At 42.5% G+C, this 18,781-nt stretch overlaps 1 protein-coding gene across 1 annotated transcript in view; it reads left to right on the forward strand.

Moving 5' to 3' along the window:
• The first annotated feature begins 9,718 nt into the window (after nt 1–9,718).
• Nucleotides 9,719–18,781, forward strand: part of IFT52 (intraflagellar transport 52) — a 28,918-nt gene continuing 19,855 nt past the window's right edge. Inside the window, exons 1-6 of the mRNA XM_056844285.1 lie at nt 9,719–9,843; nt 12,511–12,598; nt 13,467–13,596; nt 15,273–15,348; nt 15,467–15,538; nt 16,139–16,265. Coding sequence (XP_056700263.1) covers nt 9,725–9,843; nt 12,511–12,598; nt 13,467–13,596; nt 15,273–15,348; nt 15,467–15,538; nt 16,139–16,265 — 612 coding nt within the window. The 5' untranslated portion in view covers nt 9,719–9,724. The remainder of the gene's footprint in view (nt 9,844–12,510; nt 12,599–13,466; nt 13,597–15,272; nt 15,349–15,466; nt 15,539–16,138; nt 16,266–18,781) is intronic.

Genomic DNA, 18,781 nt, shown 5'->3' on the forward strand with positions numbered 1-18,781 from the left:
CAGACCTTAAGGATCTCCTTCGGGAGATTGATTGTCAGTGTCCCTGGTATCCCCAGGAAGGCACTTTCAAATCAGGAGACTGGGAAAAGATAGGAAGGGAATTGAAGGGTGAGCCCCGTGCACCAGTGCAATATATTCTTGCCTGGCAAAAGGTTTCTGGAGCTGTCTGCACTGGGACGCCAGCGGACAACATGCTCTTGAAACCTGCTATGGAGGTGACACCGCCCCCCTATCCAGCTCTCCTCCCTGCAGCCTCGTCTTTGGCTCCCTTATCTCCTTCTCCCGCTTGTCCACCGCCTCGATCAAAAGTGGCGTTGGCAGTCCAGGCAGCCCGCTGTAATGGGGACCTGGATCTTTCCGAAGAGTGGGAGGGAGATCCACCTGCGTAAATCTTTCTCTGCCTTGAAACAAAGTCCCAATGAGTCATATGCAAGTTTTGTAAATCGGCTTAAAAATGCCATCTCACTGTTTTCACTGCCAAAAGCCCAATCACTTTAGGAGTAAGTGCCGAGCCCCCGGTGGGGGAGCCTACCGAGGGAGTGGTGCTAACACTCCTAACTCTATGTTGCACAAGCACTTCAACAAACCCTCCCTGGTGAGGTTGCCCTTGTTTCCATGCGTGCTGAGGCTCCTCCTGGCACATACCTGGCCTTACCTACCTGTGCAGCCCAGCAACAGGGGATCAATGTGCAACCGGACAAGGTTGTGGTCCAGGACAATTGTATTTGTTGTTTTGCAGTGTTGGAGCGCTCTTCCTTTGAATTTAAAGGAAGGTGCTTCCTGTGCACACCTTGTGCCGCTCCCGCCCTCGGGAGTGGACAAAGGGGATTTTTCTTCTGATTCCTTACAGATTGCCTTGGTCACCGAGAACATCTGGCACCAGAAGCCAATTCGTGAGTATAAGGTACAAGGTAAAAAATTAAGAGGTCTTCTCGATACTGGTGCTAATGTTTCTGTGATCACCCCTCAGGATTGGGACCCCTCCTGGCCTCTAGAACGGTCAGCTGCTGTCTGGGGGGTGGGGGGTTCCACGCCGGCACAGCAAAGTGCTCGGCCTCTCCTTGTCACTACCACAACTGACCAGCAGGTGGGGTACGTGACTCCAATTGTCGTCCCACTTAAAGTCAATCTTTGGGGGCGAGACCTTTTCTCTCAATAGGAGGCTACTTTAGTCACTAATGACTAAGCCTCGTGCCCTTGCCTTATCATGGCTTTCTACAGACTATGTGTGGATCGACCAATGGCTACTGCCTGGTGAAAAATTGGAAGCTTTGCAACGCCTAGTTGCAGGGTCATTTGGTTCCTTCCACTAGTCCCTATAATACTCCAGTGTTTGTCATCAACAAAAAAATCTGGCAAATGGCGTTCAAAGCATGATTTGCGCGCCATCAATAAAATTATCAAACCTATGGGTGCCTTACAGTGTGGCTTACCCAACCCGAACATGATCCCTCGTAATATGGCTATCATTGACCTTACAGCCTCAGGATCAAAAATATTTTGCCTTTAAACTCAACAGTCACATGTCTATAAGTCCATTTTTGTGCATAAATTAGGTCACCTCACACTCCCAAAATATCCATAAGTGTCTGCAACGGCAATAGCATGCACCAGATGCTCAAAAATCACATCTCCAGGCCATTCCGGGAGAATCTCCAGGCCATTCCGGGAGATTCTCCAGGCCATTCCGGGAGACACCCCCATGTCCATATTCTGGTGGAAGTTATGAAGGTTATAATATGTACAAATAGTGTAGAGAAAATAATGAATTTACAATGTAGTTCTTCAAAGGAAGGTGGGAACATGAGACTGCAGCTCATGGTACACGTGGTAAGATGGAATCTTAATAACAAAGTCAGTGAAAGAAATGGATTGTATAAATAATGTGAATGATTCTACAGTGGTAACTATGTTTAATTAGACTACATCTGCATCGAAGCAAATAACTGCAGAAGTTTCCCACCAGCCATTAAAATGTATATATTTGAATGTTTATGCTGTCTTTGTGGGTGTGACACCCAGGGCACTTTGGCCTCTGGATCTGCATGCCATAAACCTTTCCCCCTCTTTTTCTCTCCTGCTCTCTGTTTCTCTGCTACACACTTCACTCAGTGTGCCTAAACAGCACACAAACACGTTCACATTCTTAAAGTTGCAACAATTCTATGCCAGCCAGCTCGCTGTACTCCCCTCCCGTTGCTACGGCAAAGACCTTCAGTAGCATCTCCTGACCAAAGAATTAGTTGTTTAAAAGGTTCTATTGTTCCTTGGAAATAACTTTCTGTGCTCAAGTCAACTGCAGTTCTAACACTTTTTGTCCTTTTAGGGTCCCTTTGTATGGGCCCATTTTATTTTTGCGTTTTGCAGTTCTATACTAAAATTAATGGAAATTATAAAAAATCTCCACATTTTTTTCTTTTGCTTAGTCCTTTTTTTTTACTTTTTCAAATACTTCTGAAAATTAGTTTCATGTTTGTCACATTGGTCTTTTTCCTCATGATGCAGTCAATCTCATCTCCGATAGTTTGTATGTGTGTAATGTCATTTCTCAGGTGGAAGGAAGCTACGTGTCTCCTTCCTGTGATGACAATCTCCTGAGTCTGTTCATTGCTTTGCGCAATCAATTGGCAAAGTGCACTGGATTGCTGTTTGTTGCTCATATTCGCAGTCGTCAGCCCTTTCCTGGCATCATCTCTGAAGGAAATGCCCGGGCTGACTCCGTTGTTTCCTATGCAGCTCTCTCCCCCATTGAGAGTCATGCCATGCATCACCAAAACGCCAAGGCCTTGGCGAAACAATTTCACTTGCCCCTTGCAGAAGCCTCTGCCATCATTCAGCAATGTCCTCAGTGTGCTGGACAGGCTTCCTTTCCTTCCACTGGTGTCAACCCTCGAGGTTTTGGAGCCAATCAATTGTGGCAAATGGATGTTACTCAGTTTTCTTCATTTGCTCCCTGGAAATGTCTCCATGTGGTTGTGGACACCTACTCTGGTTACCTGTTTGCTACTCCCCAAAAGGGTGAGAAAGTTAAGCACGTTTGCACCCATTTAATTCGTGCCTTTTCAGTTATGGGTGTTCCCTCTGCTCTGAAAACAGGACAATGGCCCTGCCTATTGTTCCTCCGCCTTTGCTGCCTTTTGTGATCGGTGGCAAGTGCGCCATACCTTTGGCATCCCATATAATTCCACGGGCCAAGCCATCGTGGAACGTGCCAATGGCACTCTCAAAAGAATGCTTGAAAAATTGAAAAAACAAGGGGGAGTTGGCCTCTCCCTCTTGGACAGAGAGGGCCTACTAGCTCAGGCTCTCTTTACCCTCAACCATCTTAACCTTCTCTCTTTTAATTCACAATTTGTTACTAGGACTCAGCGGCACTTCCAAATTGACGTGCCGCTGCCACAGCCCCTGGTGCGCTACCGCCGCCTCCCCGACCCCCGCTGGCACGGGCCGGTGCCTCTCATCACGTGGGGCCGGGGCTACGCTGCAGTCCAAACATCTACTGGACCGTTGTGGGTGCCTGCACGGTGTGTTCGCCCTGATCTCCATGGCGTGGCATCAGAGTCTCCCCAACCCGAGTCCTCAAGCCAACCCGATTCCTCACTTCCGCCTTCAGTTGGCGGACCCTGAGCCTATGGCTGAGAGGCGTCGTGGTCGTCGCAGATCGAGCCCTCCAGTAACTTGGGGGGCCCTCAAAGGCTTGTCTGAGCAAGCCCAACAGGAGTTGGCTAAGCAGCACCTGCCTATGACCCCAGAGAACTTTCTGGCTGCTGTTTTTGCTCAGCTGACTGTGAACTCAGTTATGATCGTCTTGTGTTTTTGCCTCCTGAGCTCTGGGGTGCAGGGGGTTAAGCATGAGTCCTCTGCTCCGAACTTATGGGTTCGTCATGCTTCTTACATGTTTGCTTTTCATGGCAAGAACGTTTCTCTGATTTATGAGCCTCCTCTCTCTGCCTCTGCTATGTCCTTTTTGCCTACTCCCTTTAACTCTCCTGAACTGGTTCTGTCTGAACTACAACATTTGAACCACTCCATGCTGTTTGCCTCCACCACTGACCCTCACTGGAACAGTACTCCTTTCCAAAGGTTTCGCTTTCATCGCTACCTACCTGGGTTGTGCTTCTGTTGTTATGCTAGCAATCCTCTGTTTTCCCACTGGACTTATAAGACTGCTGCTGATCAGATGTGGGAAATAATGCAGCCAATTATACTGCTTGTTCTGACCGCTTTTACCTATGGGGTACCTTTAACTCTTCTTTCCAACCCAATCTCCATCTCATGAACACTACCACACAACAGTTGTATCACCGTTTACCGATGTTTTCCCCAAATGCTTCCCTGCTCACATCCGGAAGCATTTGTGGCAATTGGCTCATCCGAGACCCCAACCTTTGGTTCTTTTGGGGGTCAGGGTGGGCTACCAACTATCATCCTGGAAAATATCAGTGTGCAGCTCTTGGGTATCTTACCTTGCCAGTCCAAGTCCTGGATGCTTCTGGGACACCTTTAGCCAATCACAAAGTGAGGCGTGCCGCAGCGGCCCCCCTTGGCCCCGGGTGTTCCGATGAGGTTATTGTGGACACCCAACTCAGTGGGGGAAGCGACTGGGGTCGCGCCATAGGGGCTGGTCTTACTGGGATTTTGACTCTGGAGAGCTACCCAGGGATCATTGCCCAGGAGAACCGCCGTTCCATCTTAGGCCTCACTTGTAGGTTAGAAATGACTGTTAATGCTACAAGCCGCTTAATTCAAGATTTACAGCAAGAGATTTCTGAATTGCATCAAATCACCTTACAGCATCGCTTTGCCTTAGATTTTCTCCTGGCTCGACAAGGTGGGTTTTGTAAAATTGTTGGTCAGGCAGGTTGCAAGGTCACATTCCATGACCTCAACAAAACCATTGAGGACGAGCTGGAGAAATTGCGTCATATGCTCACTAACAATGTTATTACTTCCGGAGCTCCTGGTCTTTTTGATTGGTTGACCAGCTGGCTACCTGACTTTGGGTGGCTGCGAGCAACTTTTTTGGCTTTACATGGAATCATTGCTGGTTTTATTGCATTGGGGTGCTTTGTCCAATGTCTTCCTGGTCTTTACAATATGTGTGCTTTCTCTAAGGAGCATGTTCAACGCCGTGTTATGTACTACGCATATCATCAGCTTAAAACGAAAAAGGGGGAGCTGTGGGGTACGTGGCCTATAGGTCGGCTGGCACACCACCACCTAGCCACATGGCTTTGCTCCTAACGAGCTGGCAGACCACCGTCTGGGCATTGCCATAGCATACCCCAGAGCTCACTCCCGACGGGTTGGCATAGCACCGTACCACACAAGGCCTTGGGCTAGTCAGGCGTACTGCGTCAGTTAGGCTGCCCCTCAGCAGAGGGGTTTAGAACAATAGACAAAGGCTTCTAGTTCCTGCTATCTCTGCCGCTGCCATGGTTACTTACAACAGTTGCAAGTTACAAGCAGATTATTTACTTCTTCCTATAAATAAAACGCAGCTCTGTGACCAGAGGTCTGTTTTCCTTGACACCGAGTCTTTGTCTTCATTCTCCCAATTCCCACACATTAGTATGTAAATGTTATCAGTATGTCAATGTGAATAGCAGGCGTGATGGGATTAGGTGTGGCATGCAGAAGAGGCTGTGATGTCCAGGGGAGAGATGGGTGTGGAGAAATCAGCATTGGTAATGGGCCATGAATGAGGAATGAGGTTGACAATGAGGAAATTGAAATTGTTCAAGACTTTCTATTCCTTGGCTCCACCATCAACCAAAAGGGAGACTGCAGCCAAGAAATCAGAAGGAGACTGAGACTGGGAAGGGCAGCCATGAAGGAGCTAGAACAGATTCTGAAGTGTAAGGATGTGTCACTGGCCACCAAGACTAGATTAATTCATGCCATCATATTCCCTATTATTATGGATGGGTGTGAAAGCTGGACAATGAAGAAAGCTGATAGGAAGAAAATAGATTCCTTTGAAATGTGGTGTTGGAGGAGAGTGTTATGGATTCTGTGGACTGCCAAAAAAACAAACTAACCAGTGGGTTATAGATCAAATCAGGCCTGAACTGACCCTAGAAGCTAAAATGACTAAACTGAGGCTGTCGTATTTTGGTCACGTCATGAGAAGACAAGAGTCACTGGAAAAGACGGTCATGCTAGGAAAAGTTGAGGGCAACAGGAAAAGAGGAAGACCCAGCAAGAGGTGGATGGACTCAATCAAGGAAGCCACAGCCTTCAGTTTGCAAGATCTGAGCAAGGCTGTCAAAGATAGGACATTTTGGAGGACTTTCATACACAGGGTCGCCATGAGTCGGAAGCGACTTGACGGCACTTAACACACACACACACACATGAATGCAAGGTCTTTATTCAGCCCAGGGAAATGCATTGACTTTCGTTTGAATATCAACTGTAATTCAGCCGTTTCTCTTTCCAACCTCCCTTTGAAATTCCTTTGTAAGAGAACGTGTTGCCAAGGGACAGCCTGAAGCGCCGCCCACTCGTTGCTACAGCCGGCTTGGCCGAAGGAAACATTCTATCCGCGCGCACAGCGCTTTAAAACGACAACAACCCGTGGCGCCTGACGCCATGACGCTCGCCGAGACGTCACCTCCGCCCCAAGCGCTGTTTTTCGCCCCGCTCGATTCACGTCCCCCTTCGCTCCGGAATCGGAGGCGCTGTAGACGCATGCGCAACAGGCGGGGCGTCGCGTTGCTAGGGAGGGAAAGGCCCTTGGTTACGGCCTCTGCTGCTCGGCTGGCGGGGCCGCGGGAAGATGGTCGCGACTCCTCAGGTAAAGCGATTTCTTCAGGACCTTCCCTGGGTGGCTTTTGCCTCCAAGGGGAAGGACGTTTGTTCTTGAGGGGCTCCCTGAGCCAGCTTCCAGCCAGTAGCCGCTTTCCCCACTTCACGTTAGAGTCCTTTCATCGCCCTAGTTACAATTGTTATCCCCCCCCCCGTCAACGCCTTTAACGGTTGTGACAGGCAGAAATCCGACAGGGGCAAGACTTTTAATTGCTAAAACCCGGAAGCAAGTAAATAAATCTTCAGTCAGAGACTGGAGAGAGAAATTATGGATGTATATGCGAATGGCTAAATTAACAGATTCTTTACACGGTAGATGTGGAAGGTTTTAAAAGATCTTGGTCAAAAGCCGTCGTATATTGGGACAAACTGGCGAAAATGAATTTTATTAAAATAGTTAGTGATAGAGATATTGTTATTTCTTTTTTTATATAGTCTATTATTAACAATCAATAATTTTAATACTGTTCAAACACTTCTCCGGAAGTCAAATACTGGTGGTGGGTATTAAGAGTACTTGAAATTACTGTAATTTTATTGTAACAAATATTCAAAATATTTAAAATAATGGTATGTACTCTTGCATTTTGGATTTTTGTTATTTTTATTTTTGTATTTTTTTCTATTGTTGTTTCTTTTGTTTTATATTATAAAAATTAATAAAAATTAAAAAAAAGAAAGAAATCTGACAGGGGAAGCTCCAACCTGCCTATGCATTCCTCTGTACTTCGCCTAGGTTCCTTTCCCAAATGCCCAGTCCCAAACGGACTGGTAACATGCTTAGGGTTTCCTCCTCTCTCCTCAACGTTTATGAAAGATCTACATGGAAAGATCTGTATTTTTGGCCCACTCTTTCAGGGTGGTGCTGTTGCCCTCTGGGTTGCCCTCACAGCAACCTTGCGAGGGAGGCAATGACTGTCCCAGGGTCACCCAGTGAGTTTCATGGTGAGTGGGGAATTTGGACCTGTGCCTCCCCAGGTCTAATGCGACACTACAAACCACAACACCATGCTTACTTTCTTTATATAAGTTTAATTTTAATGGGTTTCCCTTAAGTATAAGGGTACTGTAAAGATCTTTCTCAGTACTATAATTTCCAGGGTTCTCTGGGAAGAGGAAATCACTGTTAAACCAGTTTTAAGTCTGTAGTGTCAATAGACGCTCTGCTGCAACATGGTTTATCTCTGCCAGGGCAGATGAAGAATTTCAGAACTGTAACGTCTCTTGCCTTGAAAACCCAACGGTGTTGCCTTAAGCTGGCTGCAACTTGATGGCCCTTTCCACCACCACCAGTTTTACCAAATCAATTCTACAAAGTTCCATGCCATTCTGGGACTTTAATTGGGATTTTAAGTTTTTAATTATAGGGTTTACTGATAAATGTTACTGTTTTAATGTTATTGATGTTGTGATTGGTCAGTTGACCGTGTTAATAAATTTGATTTGATTTGAATGTTATTGATATATAATTTTAAATGATGTTACCCGCCCTGAGCCCAGGGAGGGCGGCCTAGAAATCACAAAATAAATAAATAAACAAATGGGTGCTATGATTCTGTTCTGCCTGCTCTGTGAAGATGAGTTTTCCAAGGAAAGATTTCCATTATGTTCTGCTAAAAGTTATACTTCCTGGTTTGCGGCCAATTATTTTTGTGACCTTTGAGTGTCTGTCACTGAGAAAATGATTAAATCATATAGTGATAGGGTTCTCCCCTTGCTCTAGTCAAAAAGTCCTACAGTACAATCATTTGACAATAGAAGTGCCTCTCTAATAGAAACCCCAGTACAAGAATTTTGATTGTCTGAACTCACAACATGCCCCAGATAATCCTAGTTCAAATGTACCATTGTGTCTCATTGGTAGCACTTTGGCCCCCCAAATTATAAAGATTAAATGCCATTGATATCAGTGGAAGTTTTAGCTCATACAACTGGGGACTGTATTTCAGTATGTATTTATTTTAAAACATTGCATTCCACAGTCTGCTTCATACAAAGTGACGGTCAACACTAGAATAGAATATGAGCATAAAATCAAAATTAAAAGCCATCCACGATGAAATACATCAGTCACACACCATTCAAAAAAACTACCCTCATCTAAAACAAAAAACAAAACAAAAATGGATTGAGGGGGCAATCCTAAGCAGATCAGCAACGGATGCGTCAATGCAGCTTACTCCAAGCAAAGTGTTCTGTAACAGTGCCATCCTAAGCAGATAATTCACAGTGGGTAGCCGTGTTAGTCTGTTTGCAGTAGTCAAAAAGGGCAAGAGTCCAGTAGCACCTTAAAGACTAACAAAAATATTTTCTGGTAGGGTATGAGCTTTCGTGAGCCACAGCTCACTTCTTCAGATACAGCTAGAATGTGAATCCATCGGTCTTTAAGTAGAGGAACAGTATGTAAATGTGAATAGCAGGCTCGATGGGATTAGGTGTGATATGCAGAAGACTCTGTGATGTCCAGGGGAGAGATGGGTGTGGAGAAATCAGCATTGGTAATGGGCCATGAATGCAAGGTCTTTATTCAGCCCAGGTAAATGCATTGACTTTAGTTTGAATATCAACTGTAATTCAGAAACGGAATTTTTAAGGGGACTATATATAATTTATTATTGTCTAAACATATAGTTATTCTAAATAGTCACTTCAAATTGGCAGCAAAACTCTCAACCAGAAAAAGAACTTAAGCTGAGCTTGCTATTTTGGTGTCATGACCTGTTAGCTAGAATAAATTTTTATCTGATTTTATTAGTACAGATATAAAGTGTTTTCCTGGTGTATTTCATAGTGAGTATAGATACCATTTTCTTAAAAAAGAAAAATATAGAATTAAAATTTTGTTTTGAATTCCTTTGATATCCCGTTTGGTTGTTTCCTTGTCTATACGATTCTGTTCTTCCTCAAGGTAACTATGGAGGGAGATCTTCGGAATATATTCGTCTTCAACGCTTCCAAAAAAGAGATTTTTACTATCAATAATGGCTATAGGATTCTACAGAAAAGGCTTCGTAGTAACTGGAAAATGCAGAGGTGAGTTGAGTTGTGTTTATCTTTTCTTATTTCTGTCTGTTATATAGGATTGTGCACTGTTACATGGAGTGTGAATATGAGGCATGACCATGAGCAAGTCATCTCCTGTTTCTAAATCAGGTTTGAAGTTCAAGGAAGGTATTAAACATGTATGGGAGTATTGAAGACCCTCTGTAGCCTCTTGCCTCACTCATGTCATGAACGAACAAAATTATCTACATCTTTTTGACAGCCAGTGTGATGTTGTGGTTGGAGTGTTGGACTAAGACCTGGGCAACCCAGGTTTGAATCCCCATTCTGCCTTGGAAGCTGGCTGGCTGACCTTAGGCCAGTTGAACACTCTGAGCATAATGTCTCTCACAAGGTTGTTGTAAGGATAAAGTGGAAGATGTTGAAAGCCACTTTAGGTCCCCATTAGGGAGAAAAGCGGAGTACAAATGAAGTCAGTAAATAAAGCATTAAACAAGCCAAAGATGGAGCTGCTTATTTCAGGGTTTTTCTCCTACTAATGAAGTGACTAAACTTGGGTAGTCATGTATATAACTCAGCTCAATAATTAATTCATTAGTTGGAAAGTCACTATTTTCTCAGCATCAATCCCTTAACTACAATATGGGGATAACTGGTCAAGTGAAGTGAGACTTACGTGTCCTACACAGGGGCAGGCAATGGCAAACCACCTCAGAATGACTCTTGCCTTGAAAACCCTATGGGGTTGCACAAATCGGCTGCGACTTGACAGCACTTTATACACACTCCGATTTCAGCATTAGTTTTTTTAAATGATTTGTCATATAACTTCCTTGAACATTACATTTGTCATGAGAGTTTAGGACACAGACCTGCATTTCAAGGTCAAATACCAGCTTGACTACTGCAGCCATTTCCAAAGTGAAAAAGAAAAAGCAAACTATTGTAAAGAGATATCTGCTTTAAGTATTGAAATATTTAATGGAAGGTGATGTGCTTATTCAGGACCACAATTCTGTAATTCGGGTTCTTCCCTGCATTCCCTGCATTCATTTTCAAATGGGTGTGGTACAAAAGATGCAAAATGTATTGAAGTGTGACATCTGCCTTGAAGAGTGAAAAATTGGAAAGAAAGTTGGTGTGCATGTTCAGGTCGCAATTCTGCATTTCAGGTTTGAACCCCATCTCGACCCCAGTACCTATTTTCAAGGGGGCCAGAAAAGATGTTAAAAAACACTGTAATGCGATATATTTCTTGAGCACTGAGAATTCACAGTGAAACTTGGTATGTACGTTTACAACATATTCAACATCCATCCCTTATATAGGGGGAAACAAACAACATAAAAGACAAAATATAGTATTTCTATTGAATATTGGAAATAAAGTTTGTGTGAAAGTTCAGAGTGGAGTTTTATGATACCAACAATTGTTGATAAAATGTGGGAAGCTGCAAAACACCTCATAATTCAATCTCTGAAACAAGGTATTGCAAATGCTGTGATATTGTTCAACCTTACATGCCCATTGTAAGAATTAATGGAATAATATGTCAAGCCATTTGAACACTTGAAATATGTTATATAAATGCCCAGCATTATTATTAATACTATAATGTGGAAATTGGTGAGAAAGAGACTAGATTGCAAAACATACTGTCTTACTCCTGCCCTCTTTCCAAGTTGGAAAGGCCATGGCTCTCTCTGCTACCTCTTTAAAAACAGAAGACCAAGCAGAGATGTTGCTTTTTCCAGTCACGGGGGTTGGGGGAGGGGGCAGGTTGCTTTTTGTCCACCTAGGGTTTCCAGCATTTCAAATGATTCCTGTACCTATCAGAAATTTGATAAATAGACATTAGCAGGAGAGAGCACATATCTCCGTGTTATAAATGTTTTACTTGCTAGACTGTTCTGTGCATGTAGTGCTGTCCCCACCACTGTTCAATCTTAGCCGTCACTTGTGTAGTGAGGAGAAGGGCGTGTTGGAAAGGACAGACTTTCCTCCCTGGTACATGGCTTGCATCTTACAGAGGATCGCAGCCTAGCTGTCCCCCAGTCCTTCAGGCTTCAGCTGTTTCAAGGTGCGAACTGCGTGGCATCCACAAGCCTTACTGGGTAATTGGCTGTGTCCACTTTCCTGGAATTTTGGTTGAGCCACATTGGGGAGCAGTGCTTAAAAAGCCACACGTGGTTCCCCAGCCACTGAGGGAGTATACAGTGTGTTATAGCAATAGCTGTAATCTAATAGAGTTTGGGAGACGCTGTATTGATTGCGGGAAGAATTTGGTACTGGATGCAGTGTTTTATAAAACATGCATTTGTTTTATAAACATACTAAGATTTGCCCATCATATTGCTTCAGTTCTTTTTCCTATACAGTGCCTGTTTAAACAGACTGTGAACACACAGCCTATGGATTACTCAGTAAAAATGGGTGGTAATTCTAGACATCCCTATTTCAGTAATTAGGATGGAAAGTAAGAACACTTTCTAAGATGTTTGGTTTTGTAATGATAATTGCAGTAGCACAACCCAATGCTGAAAACTGAATTCCTCAAATAACTATGACAAAATTGATTCATGTTGATTCAGTGCTTTTAATTTTTTTTAAATCACTTGTACAACTTGAAGTTTAAGATATCTAGATGACTTGCCTTTGTGAATGTAGGGTAACATGTTCTCATTTATTTGTCCCTAGTCAGAAAGATGAAATCACTTCAGAAAAGTTGGCTGGGGTAAAACTATGGATTACAGCAGGACCCAGAGAAAAGTTTACAGCTGCCGAAGTACGTTGCAATCATAAGTATCTAAAAAAAATTGCTTAAAGATTTACTTATCTTCTTGGTTTATTTATTTAAAATATTTATATACTTGCCTTTCTCTCAGCCATCCTGGGACCCAAGGCATTTTTGTAGTGGTTTGATTCCATTAATCTTTTTACTCATGTAACAGCTGCTTGGATTCAAGTATTGCTTTGTATTTTTGCCTCTTGTATTCATAGGAGAAGAGCAGGCTAGTAGTGCAAATGTCTGTTGGGCATTCCAAGCACAACAGTAGCATTGTTGACTGGTAAATGCCTCAAAGTCATGTTATATGCCAGGTGTAGGTAAAAAGTAGATAGTAATTTTCAAGCAGACTCCAACAAATTATTGGTGGGCTACCTGCTGGTTGCCAGGATATTTTGGGGGTGGGGGGAACAGATTTTTTTCCCCTGATCCTGCAAGGCTCAATTTACATTGTTAAGCAAGAATACATACTCAAACTCATTTAACCCAGATAAACATTGCTGTTTACATCGGCTTAGTATGCATTGTAGCATCCTCAGTTTAAAATGCATGAGGATTTATTCTGGTGGGAAAAAAGGCTGTGCAAGATGGAAGTCAGCCCATTTTTTTTGTACTCCAGACAGATCATATGTTAAATGCAACAGCATAAGTCCTTGTTTGTGCTGCTAAAGATAAAGACAGTCTTCAAGATTAATTTGCCAGTCATCTTTTGAGAAAAATAGACTGGGGTTTCTTAATCAAAGAGATGTTGGGACTTGTATACTGCGTAGATGCTTGCAAACCTGAGTATCTTAATTTTGAAGGGTAAATCTTTCTTTTTGGGGCTGCTGGATTAGCTCTTCTGATTATGAGCTTTTCCCCTTCTCAGTTTGAGGTTCTGAAGAAGTATTTAGAAAGTGGTGGAGATATCTTGGTGATGCTGGGAGAAGGTGGCGAATCCCGATATGACACTAACATCAACTTCTTATTGGAAGAATATGGGATCATGGTCAATAATGGTAATACTTTACTTGAGACTTTCTTATTGCCAGTCTTGAGAACGTTTGTAGATCGAAACTAGAGCAAGTGACCAATTGATTTAAGCATGCTTTGTTATTTTACTATCCAGGACTAATAGACCAAAGGAGTACTAGTTTGATTGTGGCTTTGCCAGGTGTCTCTCTTTTTCATGTCTGCTAACTTTGAAGGCAAAGTTAATACTAGTTTGAATTGCATCCTTCGGTATGCAGTATTTTAGTCTGGCTGCACTCCATACAAGTGGAGAGGAATGCAGAAAATGAGCTGTCTTTCAGGCACTGGCTAATCATCCATTAGCACACCACCTCCATGCTGGTCGGGCCTTGCCAGTTGCACTGCAATCTTCCAGGCCTTTTGCTTTAAACTAAAGTCCTTCCATCCAATAGTCCACTCCTCCCTTAGGCTGCTCTTGGCAGGAACAGAACAGTGTGTGAGGTCCTGAGCGAGAGCAGTTTGCTGGGTGTCCTTAGTCAGTTTAGCACTTTCCAGACCCGCCTGGACCTTTAAACTCCGGGATTTACAGAGCTGCAGGCCTGTGACGGGACATTGGTCCCTCAGTAGTCTGCACTGGCTTGTGGTGAAGAGCCCCCGTTTCTGCAAAAGCTCTGACCTGCTTTTTCTTTCTCTCGCTGCTTGGTCTAGCCATCGCATACCCCTTGTCCAGTGTTTCTTACCTGCATGTGTGGCATTGAACTGTCTCCCTCCCACACAAAAGAGGAGCTTACTCAGGGAGAGCAAGTTCCATGCAGCAAACGTTGAAGGTCTAACTGGTGGTGGTGGGCAGTGTTTGTGGTAGTCAGGAGCGGAGAGAAGACAAGGAAGAGTTTTCTTGGGGTGAGGGGGCTCTGGGCTGTAAAGCGTATGCATGGAGAATTGGAGAACCAATGGGTGAGGGTCACGAGGTTGCAATCACTCAGGTTGGTTCAGAAGAGAAGGCAAAGGGGAATTGTTGCAGGGAATGGTGTTAGTCTCTGAACTTACTTGTGCTGCAGAGGAATCATCTCCATCAGTGAATTACCTTGCCTTGTCATCCTGCTGCTCTTCTCAGCATGTATACGAAGAGGGGCAGGAAACATGGCATTCTTGTACTCCACTCATGCATATTAGCAACAGGTTCTTCCAAAAAGCAGCAAAAAAAGAAAAAAGAAAAAAGGAGGCCTCTAGAACATCAATACTCAGCTGGTGGGGTTCTGCAGTCCACTTGAGAGTCCTGATCCTTGGCTTGCTGTTTTGATTGAGGTACAGAAGAGCTTTAGTTTAAAGAGGACAACCTGCCAAGTCGCAGCTGTTTTGGGTAAACAGGGGCACAGCTACTTTTCACTCTGCTCTCTCTCTCTGCAAGATTGCATCCTGTATTTTTATTTCACAGTGCGTAGCCGTGTTAGTCTGTTTGCAGTAGTCAAAAAGGGCAAGAGTCCAGTAGCACCTTAAAGACTAACAAAAATATTTTCTGGTAGGGTATGAGCTTTCGTGAGCCACAGCTCACTTCTTCAGTGATAGTTTTACTTGTACCTTCGTTATGGGTTATATGCACGCTTCTTATTCTTGATATGTAGCAAATAAAATCGCTTCACCTAATGCATTTGATTCATATCTTACAATTTTCAGCATGATGCTTTAGTAGAATTTCCCCCCCCTTTTTATTCCCTTTATTTAGATGCTGTGGTGAGGAATGTGTATTATAAATACTTCCATCCTAAAGAAGCCTTGGTCTCCAATGGAGTTCTAAATCGGTAGGTCTTTGATGGTGAAGAATATGTGATTGCTCTATGTATAAGTGCAAATTTTAATTTGTATAACAGTTATAGAATAGCTTCAAAAATCTTACTTTCTGTGTTTCCACCAAAAAAGTGAAATCAGCAGAGCTGCAGGAAAAACTGTGTCTGGAATAATAGATGAAGATAACAGTGGAAATGATTCTCAGTAAGTATCTGATTTTGCCCCAACTTCTTTACAATTGCCATGAATCCTTAATATTTTCTGAAGAAGTCAATATGTGGAAGGAAATGTTCTTAATGTTTTTAGAGTTCTATAGAGTGTTTCAGAGCTTATTGCATGAAAATCCAGAGAATTTAACAGCTTTGTATGCATTTGTAGAATATTTGCTTTCTATTTATTGTAATAGAGATGCACATTTTTTGTGTGTGCACTCTCCACATAAAGAGTTGGATACAGCCAGCACTGTGCAGAAAGGAAGCAAAACAGGATTTTAATACATTGTAAAGTATGATTCTGTAATTATTCTAGAGTGCCTACAGAGATTAAATGACAAGGAGATAAGCAGGATGAGTTCAGACTGCTGGTTCTTACCTCTAAAACCCTGTATGGCTTGGGGACATGGTACTTCAAAGGCCTGTCTCCTCCCATATGATATATATAAAGAGACTGGAAAACTTTGGGTGTAACACATTGATAAATCTAAAATCCATTCTAGCAACACAGTATTACAGGGATGTGTTTAAGAAATAGGCCCTTTTAATGAAATGTTCACAATGTTTATGACAGCCATGTATATTTTTGCAGGGCTCTTACTTTTGTATACCCATTTGGTGCCACGCTGAACGTGATGAAACCAGCAGTTGCTGTTCTGTCCACGGGATCTGTCTGTTTTCCTCTTAATAGACCTATCTTGGCTTTTTATCACTATAAGGTACATTATTGCATGAACAACCAAAAAGTGCTTCATTGCATTGCATAACTTCATATATAATTCTGGTTTTTTGTATTTCTGTGCAACTTTATCAGAAAAGCATCACATGTTAGCTACTTGTGGACAAAGACTGAGTATGTGACCTTTGAACAGAGTTAAGGCCTATGATATTTTTAGCAAATGATTTACATTGGGCAGTTACTCCAGTTTTCTAGATTTTTGTGTGCCAATCATAATTATAATATATATGATTTTTAAATTCCTTTCAAGACTAAACATGGTGTAATAAATTGATAGACCCTACCCTAAGCTTACAATCTAACTCTTTACTTTCTTTTAAGGATGTTTCTTTTAGGCATATGAAATGAATGGACTTAGATTTGGATTCTGTAATGATAATTTTATTTTTTTAAGAGTAGGGTAATTTTGGTATCTTGAGGCCAGGCATTTGATGTTAGTTAAAATTTTAGCATATCCCAAAAATTTGGAAAGAGCAACAATGTGGTAATGTAGAAAAATTCAATTCAAATGTGCTTTAATAAGCATAACTTGACAAATGCACATATATTGGTTCTTGTAGGTTATCCGGGCTGTGTAACCGTGGTCTTGGAATTTTCTTTCCTGACGTTTCGCCAGCAACTGTGGCAGGCATCTTCAGAGTAGTAACACTGAAGGACAGTGTCTCTCAGTGTCAAGGGTGTAGGAAGAGTAATATATAGTCAGAAAGGGGTTGGGTTTGAGCTGAGTATTGTCCTGCAAAAGTATTGTCCTGTAAGTATCAAGATAATGTGCTAATGAGGGTATGGTATGTTAATATGGAACCATTGTATTCTGAAGTGATCTGTTAATGTGTGTAATCCAAAACTAATCTGTATGGCTATTGTTGAATGTTGTCTTTGTCTGGAGGTTTTTCAGGGCAGGAAGCCAAGCCTTATTCATTCTTAAACTCTCCTCTTTTCTGTTAAAGTTGTGCTGATGTTTATGAATTTCAATGGCTTCTCTGTGCAATCTGACAAAATAGTTGGTAGAATTGTCCAGTCTTTCAGTGTCTTGGAATAAGACCCTGTGTCCTGTTTGTGTCAGTCCATGTTCAGCCACTGCTGATTTCTCAGGTTGGCCAAGTCTGCAGTATCTTTCATGTTCTTTTATCCTTGTTTGTATGCTGCGTTTTGTGGTCCCGATGTAAACTTCTCCACAGCTGCAAGGTATACGATATACTCCTGCAGAGGTGAGGGGGTCTCTTTTGTCTTTTGCTGATCGTAGCATTTGTTGTATTTTCTTGGTGGGTTTAAACACTGTTTGTAGGTTATGTTTTTTCAAAAGTTTCTCCATCCTATCAGTGACTCCTTTAATAAATGGCAAGAATACCTTTCCTATGGGAGGCTGTTTTTTTTGAGTTTTCTGATTTTTGTTTGGTTCAATGGCCCTTCTGATTTCATTCTTGGAGTAGCCGTTTGCTAGCAGTGCGTGATTTAGATGGTTAGTTTCTTCCTTGAGAAACTGTGGTTCACAGATCCGTCTTGCACGGTCCATTAATGTTTTGATTATTCCTCTTTTCTGTCGGGGGTGGTGGTTGGAGTTTTTGTGTAAGTAGCGATCTGTGTGAGTTGGTTTCCGGTAGACCTTGTGACCTAACTGAAGGTTTGATTTACGGATGACAAGGGTATCAAGAAATGGGAGTTTACCCTCAATTTCCTTTTCCATGGTAAACTGAATGTTTGGATGGATATTATTAAGATGGTTTAGAAAGTCCATTAATTTTTCTTCACCATGGCTCCAAATGGTAAATGTATCATCTACGAACCTGAACCAGACTGTAGGTTTGTAAGGTGCTGATTCTAATGCTGTCTTTTCAAAATATTCCATGTAAAAGTTTGCTATTACTGGACTGAGTGGACTTCCCATAGCTACTCCATCAATCTGTTCATAAAATTCTTGATCCCATAGGAAATAACTTGTTGTCAAACAATGGTGAAATAAGGCTGTTATATCTTCTGGAAAAATCTGGTTAATCAATGAGATTGTGTCTTTAACTGGAACCTTGGTAAAGAGGGATACAACATCAAAACTGATTAATATATCCTTTGGATTGAGTCTTAACGGACTGATTTTGTTGATGAAGTGAGTTGAATCTTTGATGTAAGAAGTGGTTTTTCCAATGTGGTCCTGTAGGAGGGTGGTCAAATATTTAGCTAATTCATATGTTGGGGAACCAATGGCACTCACGATGGGTCGGAGTGGAACGGAATCCTTATGAATTTTAGGTAGTCCATATAATCGTGGTGGTTGTGCTTCAGTCTTGCATAGTTTTCTGTGTGTGTCGGGATGAAGAGTGGAATTCTTGATCAGAATGCTAGTTTTCCTGGTAATTTTGCAAGTTGGATCTCGTTTTAGTTTTTTGTATGTGGCAGGGTCCAGAAGTTCCTCTATCTTCTTTTTGTATTCTTCTGTTTTCATGATCACTGTGGCATTGCCTTTGTCAGCTGGTAGAATAATGATTTCTGGATCTGCATTGA

The sequence above is a fragment of the Euleptes europaea genome, chromosome 2 (genome assembly GCF_029931775.1).
Source record: "Euleptes europaea isolate rEulEur1 chromosome 2, rEulEur1.hap1, whole genome shotgun sequence".
Taxonomy (NCBI): domain Eukaryota; kingdom Metazoa; phylum Chordata; class Lepidosauria; order Squamata; family Sphaerodactylidae; genus Euleptes; species Euleptes europaea.